The 19,763-nt window shown below is 36.4% G+C and overlaps 1 protein-coding gene and 1 long non-coding RNA gene across 3 annotated transcripts; both read right to left on the bottom strand.

The window, feature by feature from the left end:
• Positions 1-12: 12 nt before the first annotated feature.
• On the bottom strand, positions 13-19,050 carry LOC136252189 (plexin-A2-like). 2 transcript variants are annotated; one of them, XM_066044578.1, is made up of 34 exons: positions 18,072-19,050; positions 17,835-18,014; positions 15,409-15,534; positions 15,126-15,353; positions 14,834-15,008; positions 14,680-14,782; positions 14,187-14,292; positions 14,012-14,134; positions 13,744-13,954; positions 13,506-13,690; positions 12,069-12,217; positions 11,893-12,010; positions 11,515-11,654; positions 10,626-10,793; positions 10,462-10,570; positions 10,130-10,399; positions 8,538-8,690; positions 8,166-8,430; positions 7,276-7,415; positions 6,909-7,045; positions 6,591-6,650; positions 6,368-6,512; positions 5,977-6,117; positions 5,595-5,705; positions 5,291-5,336; positions 5,121-5,236; positions 4,488-4,572; positions 3,998-4,092; positions 3,833-3,931; positions 3,617-3,783; positions 3,188-3,335; positions 3,062-3,126; positions 2,116-2,182; positions 13-438 (listed from the first exon to the last, which is right to left on the bottom strand). In XM_066044578.1, exons 1-34 carry the CDS (start codon positions 19,002-19,004, stop codon positions 286-288), a joined length of 5,517 nt encoding a protein of 1,838 aa, XP_065900650.1. In that variant the 5' UTR covers positions 19,005-19,050; the 3' UTR covers positions 13-285. The 2 variants fall into 2 exon arrangements, with proteins under 2 accessions (XP_065900650.1, XP_065900649.1); XM_066044577.1 differs by having other exon boundaries at positions 2,107-2,182; positions 18,072-19,049.
• Positions 12,226-13,499, bottom strand: LOC136252190 (uncharacterized). The gene is made up of 3 exons (XR_010699401.1): positions 13,333-13,499; positions 13,182-13,288; positions 12,226-13,124 (listed from the first exon to the last, which is right to left on the bottom strand). It is a non-coding gene; the product is annotated as an uncharacterized lncRNA (long non-coding RNA).
• Positions 19,051-19,763: the final 713 nt, after the last annotated feature.

The following is a 19,763-nucleotide window of genomic DNA, read 5'->3' as shown; positions in this document are numbered from 1 at the left end:
TCAATGCAATGATAAAATTAATATCAATTTAATCAAGATTGTGTCAATGTAAACACATAAAAATAACATTTGCTTACATTCCAAGTCACACTATAAGTACAGCAATGTAAAAAAATACAATGTTACAATCTGCGACTACATAGTACACAAAACAAGTTCTGTTAAAATAAAATGTCAATTATTAATATGCATTCTAAAATTGCAATACAATTAGCTAATTCTTATTACAACAAAATTATACGTAGCACTGCTAGTAAAAGAAAACCCTCTACCAGAGAACATTATCTATTGAAAGTCATCAAGAAGTTTTTCAAAGTTTGCAGCCAGTGATCTCAACCCATCACCTTCAAGGTTCTCAATAATTTGCTGGGAGTATTGTTGACTGTATTTGAACAGCTCGTACACGGCACTCTCTGACACAAAGTACATCTGCTGATTCTAAAGGACACAACGACACAACAATAATATGCTACTACAAATCTTGCGAGTTGTATCTTAAACTTGCATTGCCTTGCCTACTGGTGCATGTCAGCCTGTTTTAAAACTGTTATGATGTCATTTTCACTAACTCAGTGAGGTTTGGGTAGTTGGAAAAGGCGGATATGGTCGGACACAGATGCGGACACGGATATTTCTAAAATGCACTTTTACATTTATAATACAGTTATTTTTCATACCTAATGTTGCTTTTACAGCAGCATTCGCTTCCAGACCCAGGCATCGGTCTTGTCAGAGCTATCCATTTATAAGTGCATGTGCAAAGGATAGACTAGCACTCTAAAGGGCAAGTTATAATAACCGGAATCAGGAATAGAATGGAATGGAATGATTAAACCAGGTGAAGAAGAAACCAAAGCTGAACCCGACCCTAACTTAACACTAACCTGAGATTTGCCTGTTAAGCATAATGATGTCTTTCACTGTCCGTATGAAGGTAAGTTTTTGGTGAGTTCAAGGCAAGCTAGGGTTGGAGCAAGCGTCCCGGCAAAGCCGGGCCAACCCTAGCTCGCTTCGAACTCACCAAAAACTTACCTTCATACAACATAAATGGCTAAGTGCTATGACAAGATCGATGCCCGGGTCTGGAAATGAAGACTGCTGCAAAAACAACGTTAGGTATGAAAAATAACTGTTAACTACCTGTGAGGTTTTGTATGAACAAGATTTGCTATGCACTAAGCTGGATGCCTTATAAACTTATCAGCTCAGAGTAGGTCGAATCCCTTTGATAATTCACACTGTATGGTACCAGATTGTTCTGTTACACTTTAATAGAACAACCAGGTAACGTGTGGTGAGTACTAAGATTTTTTTTGAAATTACAACTATTTAGAGTAAATAGGAGCAGCAGCAGAAGCTGTCAGGCAATTGTGACCGGATCTGCGAAAACCCGACATAATGGCGCATTTTTCAAATTCTTTATTGTATAATCTACTTAGTCAAGTGTATGTTCTGGCCAAGTTTCAGCCTCATATGGCTAAAGCTTTTGGAGTTACAGCCCTACAAAGTAGCAACAACAGAAAGATCGATTTGTACAGCAAGTATTGGGAAAATAAATTACATGCGCTTACAAAAACGGCTGTAACTTACAAATACATTGCAGTACAGAGTTGCAACTTGCACCATTCTGTTCACCATGAATAGGGGAGTCCATTACTGGGTAAGTTGTTTCTTCTATTACCATTCTTCACTGCATACAGAGACGAAATAAGTGAAGAAAAATCGATCGTGTACGATTGTTTCGACGTAACGTAAACAAACGCCCATAACTTACGTACCCTTTAGTCTACTACAACGAAACAAAGAGTTTTGAACTCCTCTTGAGTAGGCGAATAAGATGATAGCCAGGTTTTTATCATAGGACCCTTCCTTCACAAAGAACAAAGCGTTTAAAAATTTTACGAATTTTTTTTCTATTACGCAAATATTTTACTCATTGCAAATCAATGGCTTATACTGAAACTTTAGGCTTGCGCCATTATGTCGGGTTTTTGCAGATCCGGTCACAATTGTAAACTGATTAAATGCCACTATATGATGGTAATGTTTAGTCTACAGATGTATATTGTGTGGTATTCGGACTAACTACAACACACAACAACAAACCTGATATACCTCTCGTAGGTAAGTTTGCATCTCGTGATCACCAATCTTTGGTAGAGATTGTATGGACTGATAATATCTGTTAAAGTAAAGTCCTTTATAATGCTGAGTGTTTTAATGAAGTACACACATACGTATGTGTGCTAACATTGTGGTAAGAAATTGATACATAAAATTCAGAAAAACAAACATAATAATTGTGACTCTAATAGAAGACACATATACATTATGTATAATACTCTAATTGTACAATTTTAGTAAGAAAACAAATCAAAGATTATATATATATTATTCCAACATTGCACTTGCCACTCATAGAGTACATATGTTATACTCTACAATAAATGATTGAAAAAGCATCGCCACCTTAAACATGATACTATACTATACTACAGTGGCATCCAAAAAATGAAGACCAAGAATAGTGCAAAGCAGTATTTTACTCAACACATCATACCTTGTTATTGATACATACATACATACGTAACCTTTACATCAGTTATAAGTTTTTTGCTATTTCATGTCAAGTAAAGAATGTACATACATGAACAAAATGGTGGGCAGTATTTGGAATGATAAAACTGATGATGTTGCAACAACAGCAAGCAATGAAACAAGAGCTGATTGGTGCTTAGCATGGTGAGTCACTGTCCTGTTATCATGTTACTCTATATTAACTAGCTAGTCCATGGAACAAGGATTATACAGTGCACACACACACGCATGCACGCACACAAAGGTTTGGATGCATTCTAACAATTGAAAGAATAGATCATGGCTATGTTCAGTGGGAACACATTTGCAAAAGAAATACGTACATGCTTTGGAAGGCAAGCAATAAAGCAATAACATAGATAAAGTATTTTGTTTGACAGCCAATTAACCAGTTTCTGTTGTAATAATAGTACACCATCCCATCAATTAACACCACATGTGATAAATAGTACAATGAACTCACTGTTGTATTTGTGTCTTGTAGGACTTTACTTCACTAATGTATAACAGCTTCCCAGCAGGTGCATCCTAAGGATAATACATTGGATGGATAAGGTACAGTAGCAAACAATGTAATGATATCACTGACTTTACTGTAAGGGTATTCCTTAGTGGAGCAGGCATCAATGTACGCTGATGCTACCGTTGATAAGCAGCTGTCTACTGTTGCTGACTTGTTGATGTCAAATACAAACTCAGGATTCTTGATCACATTCACCCAGAATCGTAACGGAAGACTACAAACAGTAAACAACACATTTATCACAGTGTACGTATACGGATGAGTACGCATACTCTTGCAAAGGTATGTACATCTACTGTATTTCTGCATGAAAACATAAGAGATTCTGCTTTTCTTTGTAGCTACTGTTGTCTTGACAAACCACAAGGTCATTAGTTACAGTAAGCTTTGTGATATAGCCTCAAGACTTTGAATTAAGGTAATATCTCTGGTTGGTATGCATAGACGCACAAACAAACACTTACGTATGCATACATGCTATCCACATTGCAGTACCTGTTGGTTTTCCATGTATGCAGTACTTCAGGATCAGTAATTCCATTTTGTGCAGCTTGCCAATCAAGGAAATCAAATAGATATTTGATGGCCTTTGGCAACGGCTTTCCTCTTGGCACTGTAAACACTACCTTAAACAGGTCATCAACAAAAGGCTGCAGAATTCTCTGTAAAGCAAGCAAAATAATGTTTAGTACAGACAATGACTTAGCCAACCTTGGTGGCGAGTAATCTGGGCAAAAATACTTCTCTGATCAACTTCTGTCTTCCACCACCTGCTCCAGTTTGTTCATTGTTATTATCCTCTGGTTTAACCTGTAACATTTTAATAGCGTTCATATGTGGAAAAGGACAAAACACTCTAATAGTACACTCACTCACCAGATGATAGATTTTATCATCGTCAGTGATAGATAAGGTGGCACTCGACATAGCAGAAGGATTTAGAATGATAGTACCAACCATATCTGCCTTAGCTGAAGAGAAACCAAAAAATAAAAATGTGCTAACATTACTGAAGGGAATACAGAAATGTTTGCTTTTAATTGTTACTCTGTGTACAACCTGTATGTACAGGGACGGTTCTAGAAATATTGTTGACTGGTTTCCAATTTAAGGGTAGGGGGGCAGAGTCCATTGTCCATACAATAAAGTAGTCTATATAGTTTATTTAGTTAACTACAAGTGAAAATCACCTAAAATGTAGAATGTAGTTAAATTCATTATTTTAAGTTTAAAGTTTGTTGAGTGTTATAATTACTTTTCCGATCTCAAAAAGCCAACTGGTTTCAGGAAACCGGAGAAACCCCCCTTAGAACCGTACCTGTGTACGTACGTATGTATACATGTACACACATGTACTTGTACGTACTTGCGATTGGTGAGCGGTCTTCCCTTCTAGTGACTAGTCTGAACTTTGGAGGAAGTTTCTTAGCATTGTTGGTAGCCTCTGCTGACTGGAGTAGAAAAGGATAAACAGTTACACAAATATGATATCACACAGTACTGATATTTAAACAATTTAGAAATGAAAATTGTAGGTGTCTGAGGTAACTAAGTTAGAGGGTATTGCCTCTACATAGGGTGCTCATTAAAATGGGTTCCATTGTATCATTTAAACTGGTAAACTTGTACATTAGTAACACTAGAGTACCACTTCCTACATAATACATTTTGTGGTCCGGTACAGTACACCCACCCACACTGTTATTCATTGAGCTAGTTAGCATGTACAGTACAAAGAATGTTACATCACTTGTTAACACAAATCTACACACACAAGGTACATTTTAACACTTGTTTGCACCATATCGTGTAAATGTGTTAACCAAAAACATAATTTTACTTCCATACACTCACATAATTATGTAAACTAATTATGGATTCTAAGACACCATCAAGTTTCTTTCCTTAGAATTATGTACGTATTCCAAAGCATACATTAGAGTACAGGCCATTTAGTGCATGTACTATATATGGTATTATTGCACTAAAACAAACTTACCATCACGTGAAGATGGAAATGGCCGAGGGTATTTATCTTCTTAAACTCTCCATCTGATTCGTTGCTGGCATCAAAGTCTCTCAATGGTACACCTAGCTCAGTACTGGTAGCTAACTCTGTGTGACAAATATTAAATAAATTAACTGATTCATAACAAATCTGTTGCCAACCTAGATCAATTTCAGTGATGGAAGGTCTTGACGACACTGGATTATTCTGATGATAATAAACATATCATAAAAACACTTTCCATGCACAACCATATCATATTCTGGTATCAGTACATCAGTGTACACATAATGACACTTTTAAGTATATTTACACAGCTGCTACAAGCATGTACTACAAGCAGTTTCATAAAATTGAAATATGATACAAGATAATTACTAGCAGTGGAGCCAATTTGACAATTGGTGTAACTCAAACCTACTTTAACACAGTTTACAGTACAGAACATGTTGCTCCTAACAGTACCTTGTAGATTGCATCCAGGATCTTCTCTTTAGCTTGAGTGACAGTGTCACATTCCCACATCTTAATGGGGATCTCCTCGCCAGTAGGAGACAAGGCTAAACCATCCACTGGCTATATTTTGTCAATAACACAACACATAATTTCATTACCGACAAAAAAAAGCTCGTAAGTCAAATAAACTGATTTCACAAGGTATTATAATACACACAACCAAGTATGCATGGGTTGTATGATAAAGCATAAACTACTTCAGTTCATCCTGGGTTCCTCATAAATAAATGCACACAATTGCAAGTCTCAAAATACCAATATATATTAGGCTGGTGTGTGGGAAGTAAGTATTTAGTGCAGTTTATACAGGAAAAGTGCCTGTCTTGCTGACCTTAGGATCAATGGCATGTCTGAGCAGTCGTTCATCAGAAAGAGAATACTTGGCCTCACCAGTGATCACATCAATTGGGCCCTTCTCCAGTCTAGCCTTGATGGCCTTCACCAGCACATAGAGTGACTCTCCACAGCAGTCCTGTAATGGTACAAGCATGTGCTAGAAGCCTCAGATAGTATAGACTGTCAATTAACAACTATACTGTATTTATCAAAACCTGAAACCTGATCAAAAGGTTCAGCAAAGTATGGTCAAACTAGTTAATCAGCCATTATCAAATATTACATCAACACATAGAGTAGAATTTTTTTTTTTTAAATACTACCCAAGCCTAGTGTTGCAACAAGAGTTCATGAACTCTTGGTAACAATAGTTTTATCAGTCCTACCGAAATGTACGGATACAGCAGAAAACATAGCCAATTGGCCAGCATTTTCTCAGCAATGGATTCCGTCCTCCTCAACAACAACTTGGGATTCTGTCTGGTAGATAATGAACGTTGTATCAGATCACCCAAAAGCAGAATTAGAATCCTACACACAAGACAAATCCAATAACACACACATAGCAATGTCTACAAGTCATGACAATAACAGAAATTTGAAACTTACTCAGTAGCATAGTCAAGATCAGTTTGAAAGGCCACCATCAAGTAGGACGCTACATTACATCTAAAGGAAGGAGTTACATTATAACAACTCATTGACAGCAAACATTATAGCAGACACACTGTGAATAAGTAGACATACACAATTAACACATGTTAAACATGTGCTAAAACAAACTACTAAAGCCATATAGAAACTATCAAAACACAACTTCATTTCCCATAACAAAGTTACACTATGTGGATACAATCAATTAGGGTTTATTCAACTCTAATCTCCTTTAAATCTAATTTTATGATAATGAAGTGGATTGAAGCATACCTGTCTGGTATGCCAAACTTCTGTGGGTTTCCCTCCAATGTTTTGACCATCGTATGTAAGAATTTCTTGTTCATGAGCAGTTTCTTAAATGCCTCCAGGTTCCTCACCATGTCATCTTTGTCCATGCCTTTAGGAACCTATATATAGTAACACATGTGTTAACACAAACAAGAAAAAGAATCTATATTTAGTAACACATATTAACACCTAATAAAGAACATAGACCACTGGTGTGTAAACAGGATGAAAAACATGATAACTGCATACCATACACCATATAAGGTAGAACATATCAAATCACAATTAACAAAACTATTTGCATGGTCAGCTATTCATAGCCAATTTATTAACCTTTTTGCCTACATACCTCAAGTGGCTGAAGGATGGCATGGTTTACTTCTCTTGGGAACAAGAAACGCATTGCAAATGAACGGAAGTCCAAGAAGGGCAATGTTCCTTCTGAAGGATGATACACCAACTCCAGATCAGTTTGCAGTTCAGTGAATGCTACAGAACAGCACATTTTATAAATACCATTTTATTAATGCTATTAGTACATAATTTAACAAATATTCATGAATACAATATAGAAAGAATTATTTCCCTTCCACAAATGTATGTCTGCTGGAAAGTTGCAATGTCGCCAGGCATGTTAGTTGTTGTGAACAGAATGACGTAAGTATCACTTAACCATGTACACATGTGGGTATGAATAGTACCTGCCAATCCATACTTATAGCCTTACTACATAGGCCAACAGAAGCTATTTACTGTTGCAAATATAGCATTAGATAATGCTGCCAGCTGTCAAAGTTTATAGTTACTTGGCATAGAGGACACCTACAGGTATTCTACACACAACCAAATATGGTGCTACTGATAGGACCAAGGCTATTATATAAGAAAATTAATATAATTAACCTAAGTACAAGCACTTTCCTAAAAGGGTAAGTTATCCATAGAGATCAACATTCCCATAGTCACCCTGACAGGTAAACACATTAGAAGACTACCAAATGTGTAACAGTGTTGGTGATATAACACACAGGTATCCAACACACAACCACACACAATAAAGTGAAACTGCTAATGTGGTCACAACAGACATGTGGGAGATGACCTTTCTATGGCTACTGTCATCACTAAAGCCATATAAAGGATCTCTACTAAAATTATTAGCCATAATGACATAGGTATGGCACATAAGTATGTTTGTGTGCAAATACCAAATGTACAATAGTAAGTGGCACTTTGTACCTGTTTTGCACTCATCTGCTAATCCAGACTCCATTTCTTCCAGTTGTAATTGAAGGTCGGCAAACAGTCGTTCACTCTCTTTCTCCTTCTTGCGGAACCGTCGTATAACAACACACAGTACTATTAAAAATAGCAGAGCAAGGATCAGCACAGCACCACCAACAGCTGCTGGAATAACTATCTGAGTCAAGGTGTTGTCATCTTCCTCTGTTTGTTGATATCGTATTTCACCTACTCTGAAGTTGAGATTATCTCCAAAATATACCTGTAGATTGTAGACATTCGAGCTGTAAAAAGCAAACACCTGATAGCATTAATCTAAAACTCAAGTGCACAGCATTGTCATACGTATGTATGTACACAAGTACACACCATAACAGTTGCTCTGTTGCCCGTGATAGATCGTGGAGGAATACACTGTATACTGGTCTCCACATAGTTGGTGATGTTACAAGTTGATGACATAGTACCAACTTCAATTCCAACAGTCACTTCAGCTGATCTAACTGCTGTAATCCTCTCTCCCTGGATAGCAATACAATATGTACATGTCATTCGTGAAATATATGGACTACTATATGTACAACCAAACCTCATTAATTAATAGGGTAATATATGGTCCCTTTATACGAGGTCACAAAGTACGTACACCTCAGCAGTTCAGGACTTATTAGAGTAGTTTAATGCTTGTGTGTGGTCGATTAATAAACTTTTTGGTCATTGTTGCACACGTTCCGTGACCACTGCCAGAATGTTTGCAGAGCCAATGGGCGTCTGTATTTAGCGGATCACGGATCGGCGGATCACGTGATATGCATGCTCAACTCGATTTTGAGCACTGGGAAATATTTATACCCTAGTGTAACATACAGCATACTGTAGAATTTATATTTTATCCACAGATAGGAAGCCTGAAGAGATTTCAATCGATACTATATGACTATAATAATTAGAGCGCGCGTATTAAAAATTTAACACACGTACAGAGTAAGATTATTTTAATTCACCTTAAAACTGAATCACTGATGTATTCTTTACACCAACACAATATTCAATAGACTAGTTCTGTATTGCAAAAATAAACGACAAAGGATACACGCCAACATATTAGAAGCCTATTCACACGTGAGTGCGCTAGCGTATCCTTTGTCGTTTGTTTTTGCACTACAGAACTAGTCTATTGAATATTGTGTTGGTGTAAAGAATACATCAGTGATTCAGTTTTAAGGTGAATTAAAATAATCTTACTCTGTACATGTGTTAAATTTTTAATACGCGCGTGCTCTAATTATTATAGTTATATAGTATCGATTGAAATCTCTTCAGGCTTCCTACTTGTGGATAAAATATAAATTCTACAGTATGCTGTATGTTACACTAGGGTATAAATATTTCCCAGTGCTCAAAATCGAGTTGAGCATGCATATCACGTGATCCGCCGATCCGTGATCCGCTAAATACAGACGCCCAGAGCCAATCAGATCACTTCGCACCCTTTATGAGAAAACAAACACCGATTATTGAAATTCTTAGCAGAATAAATGGCTGATAGCATAATAAACAGCTGAATCTACATTATAGACAGTTTTTATGAGCCTGAACTCTCAAAATCACTGGAAAAGAAAGGAATATGGTTTGCTACAGAATAATAAAACAACAGAATATGTTGGCGTTTATTTCATATAATCCACCAGAAAAATCTTGTTGGTTTAATACAGATATATGTGGTACCTGGGTATATTTACTACCTCCATACAAATCGCCTGGTACATAAGATTAGTAGTGACCACTACAATGAGGTGGTCTTACATATTTAAGAGACAACCACTAAGAAATACACTGAAGAACAAAAGAAAGTGCATCATTGCGAACAATTATACAGTATGTAATATGATGCATGACATTGTACAGTATGTGTTGTACAATATGAATGAATGCATACAGATGGTAGGTGTTCTACTTACAGTAATCGTTATTGGCTCATTTGATCCTGCCTGATAATTGAGAACATCAACAAACATATTAATCTCAGGATCATCCACAAGTGTAAATTGTAAGGCATTCTCTAAATGAAGATCCGCTAAACCAGGGACACTAGCAGCTACCAGACTGTATGCTAAGGCCAGTGTTCCATTATCCAGTCCAGCTCTTATTGCTGTGTAATTTATGTCAGTAGGAATTGTAGGAACTGGACAGCTCAGTGTTCTGTCATTTTCACTATCACTAATACAATCCTAAATAGCAAAAATATTTGTAGACAAGTGAGATACACACATAATTACATGAAGACACTCACCACTGTATAATCAGTTGTAATATTAGTAGTCGTATTGGTGATTTCTACGACCATTCTAGTTTCTACTACATTAAGATCTCTTCCGTTGAAGATCAGATCAATGCCTCCACTATGTGAAGCATAGTAAAATCATACACTGTAGCATCACACAGTTTAGTCGATACCTTTCAATAATTTGATCATTAACCAACGAGAAGACTTGAGGGTCATCAGTGTATGTAAAATCTTCCTCAGACAAAGCAATAGCGTTGTCTAGTATGAAGGCAACTTGACCAGTACCACGTCTTAGCCTTGCACCAGCAATACACTGCACAAATGTGCTGCTATTATACCTTTTGCAAATGAATAATATACGTATATTAACAATTGCAAAACAGTTGGGTGAGTACATACAGTACACAGGTGCATGCACACTCAATCTGCAGATACTCTTGTAACACAAAATTTGAAAGACAATTGAAGTGGTTTGATCATGACTGCATTACTAACGTTTTTGGCATGTGTCCAGAGGAGGTTGGTCACGCATCATCAAAGATCTCATGTACTGTAATCTCAACAACCCATTTAACCCAGACACCTCATTATCGATACAAAGCATTCTATGTGCAAATGATAAATAAACTACAGCTCCCAGAGCATTGCTTTCAACCACACAACACTATTTTTGTGGCTTTCCTAGCTAAAAAAAAACCACACTATAAAGTTATGTATACTTCTTGTGAATGTGACAAAGGATAACAACAATGATGCCAATTTCAAATAATGCCATCTTTGGTTGTGCAAATGCATGTAGCAATACGTCATAGGGCTATGACTTGTGACCAACCTCCTCTGTCATGTATCCTTGTACTTGTAATTGTTGATATAATTAAATTTCTCTTTCACTTGGACTTCGAAATATTCACTGTCTAAAATTGATAACTTTTGACATTCAGACTTTGCCTCCTCTACAATGTTTTTTTTTTTGCTTCAAAAATAACCTACTATATACGTAGTATAGTATAGGGTTAAATATTTATGCCCTATAGATGCACTAACTGTACTTCAACTTACTGAATTACACATGGTGTATCTGCAATCTCTATCCTTGCAAGTGATGTATTACCGACATTAAAATTGCTTCCATTTATGCTTATCAAAATATTTGCTGATGATGGGATCTTCACCGGTGTAAACCCTTGAATGATGATCTCCTGTGTAGCATACATACGTACATAGTTACATAACAGTAATCAGTAAAGTTTACAACTGACTATGCCAAAGCACTGAACTGTGTATATTATATCAATCTCTATCAAAGTCATGATGTAACTGTAAATGTCTTTACAGACGGATGTAAGCATGCAAAAAAGTACTAATTATGTATCTAATGTTTGCACTATGCTTTCAACATGTTTCATTGAACTAATCCATTTTTAGGATTCAACTTACAGCATATCTAAATCCATTAGGTAGCATGGCCACTTCAACTGATCCACTACGATTTATTGGTATCTCCACATTAACATCAGAAGTAGTCGACATATTGCTAGTAGTAACACATCTAAACCTAGAGTGTTTTACATTATTAATGAAATATACGTATACACACATCATTAAACTATTACCTTTCCCCAGGAAGATAACTATCTGTATTTATCATACATGGTGCTCCTCCAATAGTAATATTAATGATATCATCAACTACAACTCCCAAATCTGTTCCACTGATTGTTACATCAGTTCCTCCTTGATATGGACCAGAGTTAGGATTAACCTGTTCCATTAATATACATAACATTATTAGACAGACATTAAAGCATGTTGGAGTGAGCCTGAGCTGTCTCTTACACATGTACTTTTCTGTAGCAACGAAAAGCAGTAGACGCAGAACATTATTGGAGAGGAGCCTACATATGAAATGGAAATTTAAGTCGATCCCTTCTTGTTGCACACTGACAGCATACTGTAGAAGGAAGGGTAATAAAATCAGTGAACTACTGTGATGAGTACACTAGCTATCAACACCTTATAGTTTAGAGGCTTCGCTACATTCAACACTTCAGAGTTACTTACTGTTGGCATTATGTATTGATATCAGCTATAACAAAGTAGTTGAGTAGTTTTATGAGTAATTCTACTAGAGTTGTAAAGTGATATATGTGACCCACTGAACAAAAATCAGCCATTTTTGCACATTCCTTGAATTCTGGTTTGTTGTTTCTCTGTTATCTATAGTAACAAAGGAGTGTACAGCCAAAGTTTCGGCCTTTCGTATTGGAGTTCTAGCACTAGATAGTTGGAACAAGAGTAATAGATTCGATTTGTACAGCAACAATATGGCAAATAAATTAGCACTTATTTAATCAATCATAAATCATGACTGAAACAATGGGGTATACATAGCTCAGTCTGTTCACTATGAACTGGCAAATTGATAAGTTGTAGTGTATCTCTGTGTGGACAAAGAAGAAGGACATTTAAACAATGAAACGACAATGGTAACTTGTATTCCTACTACATCTTAAATAAGTGCCATGCGTAACTCACACGCTTCTCCGTACAAACAAGAAACAAAGATTTCCTATGAAAAGGAGAATCTGCTGATGTATAAACTTGATTTGAGCTTTACTTCAGAGTGGTTAAAATGTGCGTCATTTTTTTATAAGCACATATATTTTTACCTAGTATATTTCAATACGTTTTAAAGTGATTTTTGCTCAGCTGGTCATATATTATACCTTGCTTCTCCAGTATTTCGTGCTCTAAATTTTTCTTAGCCTCTTCTCATGCTTCCTCACTCATGATCCACATTAGCTGGATAGTCACCACGTGCACTATCTGCACACTAGATCGATAGTAGATATCCATTTATGTAATGCTCACACATACCTTTGACTATTACTTCATCATGACCATGATACTTGTACATACATATCATGATCACCACACTTGACTGTTCAATACGTATGTGAGGCTCATACATACTGTTTTTCTAACCACATATGGATCTTGCTCAGGCTTACCCCAATTAACTACCTGCCACATTGTAGTATTGTACATACCATAGTGATCTGTGGTAAAGGACAAGTACTACTGGTTGTAGTAAATGTACTACCATCAGAACAAGACTCCATTATTACACAACTTGTTAAACTGTTACACCATCCACAGTCAAGCATTAATGTGTTTGATACTGACAAACATGATGAACACCCTCCAGCCAAAGCAGAACAATCATATAGTATTACTATGAGAGTGAAATATTCATCATACTTATACATTTTTATGAACATCACTTACCATTTAGACGATCAACTTCAGTCTCCAGATCATACACTACATCTGGTCCAGTCCACCTTATAATCACACTACCATTACTCACATAGTCAACACCAGAGAAATCATTTGCTACTAGTATACACTCTAAACCATCAGGTCCTGTATATTCAGCTTGTAAAATAGATTGTAATCCATTGTATTGTATCACACACTGGTATGTGTAGTTTGAGTTCTATTAGAAGAAATAGACTGACAATCGACGTAAAAGTGCATATATTATGTATCTTACAGGAGGTGGTAAGTTATTGCCTACTATTGACAGGTTTCGTGATACTACAACTGGCTGTTCATATCCATTTGTAGCATTACTATCCAGGATGAGTGGACACAATGCACTGGTGTTATCTCTAGTCTAAATGAGATGACTATTAGTACATCACTGATACAATACTAGTACTACTAACATTGATCCAGTCAGTTACTACTCTACACTGGTCACTGGATGAGGTACACTTCTTATCATATAAACACCATCCACACAAATTATTAGATGAGAGACAAGATCTGCAACTGTTAGTACAACAACCAGAAATACATATCTATTTAGAGTCACAGCAAAAAACCCTACTATGTGGACAATGAATTAAATAAAGCCTTATCTTTATGTATATATGTACGAAACCCTGTAATCATAACAAATTCATGATTTCAAAGGTACTGCATTTGAAAATTGGGGGCAGCTGTGAAAGCACTTTAAGCCCAGGCCTGTATGAGTCTTTAGTAGTCACCACATTCAAGTATTTGCATGTACATGATACTGCACAGTTATTTAATTCCAAGCATAATAATGAACTTGGATATTCATTTATAAAAACACTACTGTAGTAAATGTATGGTCTACTTCAAATGAACCAACTGTAGTCAGATACTTCTGACTTGACACTTGTAAATACTCACTTAGTGTGTGTGGAGCAATTGAAGAATGATAACCCATCAGTGATGGTGATGAAGTTGATGTTACCAATATTTGATCTCAAACTGAAGTCCACCACTATTGTGTCTATATGTGTTAGTGGTCAATACACTACTAGTTAATATCAGTGTAACATACCAGTACTTTCATTACTGAACTGATCTACAGTAAAGGAATAATTACAAGTCAAATTAGTAAAATCAACTGTAGAATTCAAATTCCCTTCCACTACACTGGATCCAAGATCTCCGAACACGCAATAAAAATTTTCATCAGTTAATGGAGGAGGTATCAGGTCTGCTGATATGGCAAACTACGTATGTACAACAAACGAAAAATATATGAATATGTACATACGTATAAATAAAAAAAACATTTGAGTAGATATTAAACAACAAACTACGTATAGCACAACTTCTACTATCCTTACCTGAAATCCCGCCTCTTCCACAGGTAGAGTGTTAGGTGAGATGGCAAAGTTTACTATACACATTTCTTCCTCCTGTATCCACCTTCTAGTCTCAGTGTTGTTACTACACTCACTCCTACGAGAACACTTCTTCTCTATACTACACCACCCACACAATGGGTCCATACTAGCAGCACAACTAGTACAGTCTCTCAATGACTGGCAGTCTTCTACCAGAATGGGAATCACCTGTATAGTGTAATAATGTATGAGATTGTCCATATTGTGATTATGTGTTGTGTACCTGTTCACTGGTCAGTCCATACACATAGTCACTACCTAATGACCATTGTAGTGATATGATCCTACTAGTGGTAATGGTGCGGTCAATAAGGTATAACATCACTGTGTTGATGTCGTTGAATATGTACTAGAAACATAACAAATAATATGAGTTGGATAAAATACTAAACAGCAATACAGCAATGAGTTATTGCTTACATGTATCTATACACTATTAGGGATCATGAGGTTTGGCCAAAAATATCATCCAAAAACCAGATTCACAATACCTTCCTGGCACCTTGACAGTATTGGTTAGGTATAACCAGGTCCAAAGTGCCTTCAGTATGACCCTAAATGCTTCTAATAGATTGCTACAATTTAAAATATATATATATATATATATATATATATATATATTCAATGGAATTTTCTACTGTCTGACTAACTGCCTGCCTGCCTGCCCGATTCCTTCAGACAAGCACAGTAATTGATAGCTGCACACATGTTCAAGCAGAAAAAAAAATGAACTCAGGCACCATTCTTTCCTTTGATGCAGTTAGCACAGGTTCACCAGTCATAATAATGTTACTATAAGTTACAAGTATATATAAGAAAAAAATAGGGATTATAGAAAAAAAGTAGGAATCAAGGAAGGTTGCAAAGATATACATTGTATTGCTTACTACAATGCAAACAAGCACATGCAACTCGTACTTGTTTAACCCTTAACCCGCAGAGAACTTTTCGGAAATGCGTGTTTACACAATATGGGCATGCATGGCGACACTAAGTGGGGTAACTTGATTCTTATAGCCTACAAATGCACATAGATTAAAAGTGTGTTTACTGGGCTACTTGGAGAAGGTTAAACGAACACTGTAACTACAGTGACTTACTTGTTATGAAGGGGTGAACAGCGATGAGTCGTGTCTCTGTGTTTCTAAATTTTTGTCACATGTTTAATTTCGATTGTGGGTTTAATCACGTGAGTCGTATACGGCCTGATACAAACTTTTACGATGAATTGAATGGAACTTGTTGCAAGGTGATAGGATCAACTACCATCGAGTTATCGACCATTTTATAAAGGTATGTAAAGGGTTTGCATGTTTCCTTACCGAAAAAGTTATTTTCATGGCTAGTTTTGGCCTCACCATTTAGCGTTGGGGTAAAACCCTAGGTATCATTTTAATCCTTGCTACATCACAAGTAGAATGACATTAATTGCATAGCCATAGGATGGACGCTTCAAACGTTACAGCGCTTTGTGCAAAGCATGTATATTTATTAAGTTAAAGCATGCATATTTATTAAGTGTAAATCCAGTTTTCTGGATTATGCGGGTTTAAGGGTTAATGGTAAAGAACAGACAAATACCTGTATGATGGCATACGTATATGCTTTATCAACGCAAGTCCCGTTTCACAGTTTAGTAAAGTGCATAAATTTTTTAAAACATACATATTTTACTAGATATTATACAATCATCCAAAATTAATGAGGTTCTTGCTCAGCGACTCAGTTATACCTCAAGCACATACTTTTGCACAAGATAAAGGAGTGTTGGGTTAAAGGTGTAATGTACATGGTACAGACTACAGAGTGTGATATCAATATCTTCATATTAGTGAATGGGTGAGCAAAACCCCACCATTTCGCACATTCCTCAAAGTCCATTCTATTTCCTCTCATCATAACCCATGACTTAAACAAGGTACAAAGCTTAAAATCTGTTTACTATTAACAGGCAAATCCATTAAGGCATAGAGCTTTTCCTAGACTTCTCCATGTGCAAAAAGAAAAAGGCCATTTCAACAAAGAAATGATGGTACACTTTATATATCAACAATTCATGTGCCCTTTACTGTAATTACTCTAAATGAACTAGGGTTAGGTGATAGTGAATTTTTCAATGTCCAAATGATAGTAAGACATTGTTCACAATAGACAATATTATAACGATAGTAAAAATCTACTTATTACTTCACAGAGATATGCAAGGAGGGATGTACTTATGGATATGCTTTTGACTAAGAGACTAAACAGCCTTTTTTTAGACTCATTTTTGTTCCCAAATATTATTTTTACAACTGTTTTACATGAATATTTGCATATTTTTACGTTTTAAGTACTGTCCGATAGTAATTTTTCAAATGATAGGCGATACACAATAGCGATACTATCCCGGTATTCCGTTATGTTCATACTATCCCCCAGCCCTAAGGCAAATCCGGTGGTGCATAGATTTTAGTTTTGTTTTATCACATACCAAAGCAATTGCATATTTACTTAGTTTTGATAGCAAAAAAGAATTTTGCAAAAACGACAAGTTTTCACTCTCACTCGGTCACATTTAATTAAACATCCTTTTTCTAGTCATAAAGTACATACGTGTATATGTAAGAATATTAAACACATTTCCATGACTAATTGTACAAACCATACCTTTAACAATCTTCCATCACTAGTTCCAATGAACATCAGTAGTTCTCCCTCCACTTGTACTATCACTGATGATGTGAACTGTGTGAGTGGCTCATTAACAATTGGAGAGGATGTCAAACTGCCTCCACTAAGCGCCACAACGTCAAACCCAGTTTGGAAGAGTAAGTTACAAACCTGTATCTGTACAGTAAAACAATGAATGTTACAAATGAATATACCTATACTACACAAACTTACGGCTTCTTCTGCACATAAACCTAGCAATACTGTATCACTTAGAGTACTACCAGTCCATACAACTCTTTCAACTTCAGTCATAGCAGCACAATTGCTCTGACTATTATTCATGGCAGTGTTAATAGCATTGAGACTATATGTACACACTCCACTGGTACCACTACTAACTGACAATGGTGGTTGTACTACCAACACGAGAGTATCATTGCCAGGATATGGATAGTCTCTAACAACCGAAGCATCAACAAATGCAACACTACCACTACAAACTAGCTCCACCTCATATAATGCTCTAAATGTCTGAGAAGATTGGTCTATACACACACGTAAAATTCTAATGTCATTCCCTCCATCCCCTACTATGTAGTATGCAAAGTCATCAATGACAAATCCAGTGTGAAAAATTCGTTCATTGAGGTCACTTGTTTGTATAATGTAATCTCTTGTCCTATCAGTCATTATCAATCCACCAGTGATGTTATACTGACCCAACATCATGGGATAAGATATTGGTGATCCTAATGCAACCGTTCCAACATACACATCACCTTCAGCTTCTCCAGGAAACATGGCCACTGGATCATCTTCAGATGGAGCATTACCACTCAACATTACTCCACTCAGTGTATTAGTAAAATCAGTTACATTATATCCACTACACGATCTATCAGTGTTGACACAGACCATAACATACTGTCCTCCGTTAGTCAGTGATAATCCCCTCACAGTACCACTAGTTACGACATTATCCAACACAGACAAGTTAGCTGATAATCTGTAAATGATGTTCTGTTCTGCAACAATCAACTCGCCATTATCAGTAACTGTCATTATAGAAAAGTCGCCACCATTACTCGCTGAAAAAGGAGCAGGATCCGATACGACACTACAGACGACTCCAAGAAGTACAACGATTGTCGACAAAGGCATCATTCCGCACCACACATGACACGGCTATTGGTGAGAAAAGACATCCAGTCACAATGGGCGTATCACTTCCTTTTCGACACGTGATATTGATTACGTTTTATACGTAGACATTTTCACAAAATGGCGCGTTTTATTATTATTGATTGTTGTGCAGACCTCAAAAGAGTATGGTGCACAAAAAACTACTGTCAAATACAAAAAACTCACTTATATTAATTATACAATATTTAATACACAAGACTATATAATCTAAACCAAAACAGCCAAGCTGTAAAAAAAGAGTGCCTACCATCACAGCCATTTCTTGGCCGCCACCTTGGATTTCACATCTTTTTTCACCTTGGCCTTTTTGGGGGCCGCACTCTTTTTTTTACAGTTTGGCTGTTTTGGTTTAGATATCACTTCTTTTTGTATTGCAAGCCACAAACTGACTGGCCATATGGCTTTGATGCTCCCCTTTAACTTGTTTTTTTCTTTACTGCAGGAATTGTGGAACAAAGGAGTGTGTATAGCTTTTGTCTGAGGAAATATTTGTATATTTAACATTGAATGATGATTATCACATACTGTAGTTAATAAGGTCAGTGGCTTCTTACATAACTGACTGAACTGTAGCTGAAACTCTCATTGTTTGCAGCTGAACTCTTTTCAGGGTGATTTATTTCTTCCTGAACTCTCTACAGGGTGATTTTTTTGCAGCTGAACTCTCTACTTGGTGGTTTCTTTGTAGCTGAACTCTCTACAAGGTATCTTGTTCTAGCT

This window comes from Dysidea avara, chromosome 4 (assembly GCF_963678975.1).
Source record: "Dysidea avara chromosome 4, odDysAvar1.4, whole genome shotgun sequence".
Taxonomy (NCBI): domain Eukaryota; kingdom Metazoa; phylum Porifera; class Demospongiae; order Dictyoceratida; family Dysideidae; genus Dysidea; species Dysidea avara.
The sequence above is the reverse complement of the archived record's forward strand: the minus strand, read 5'-3'. Positions and strand labels throughout refer to the sequence as shown.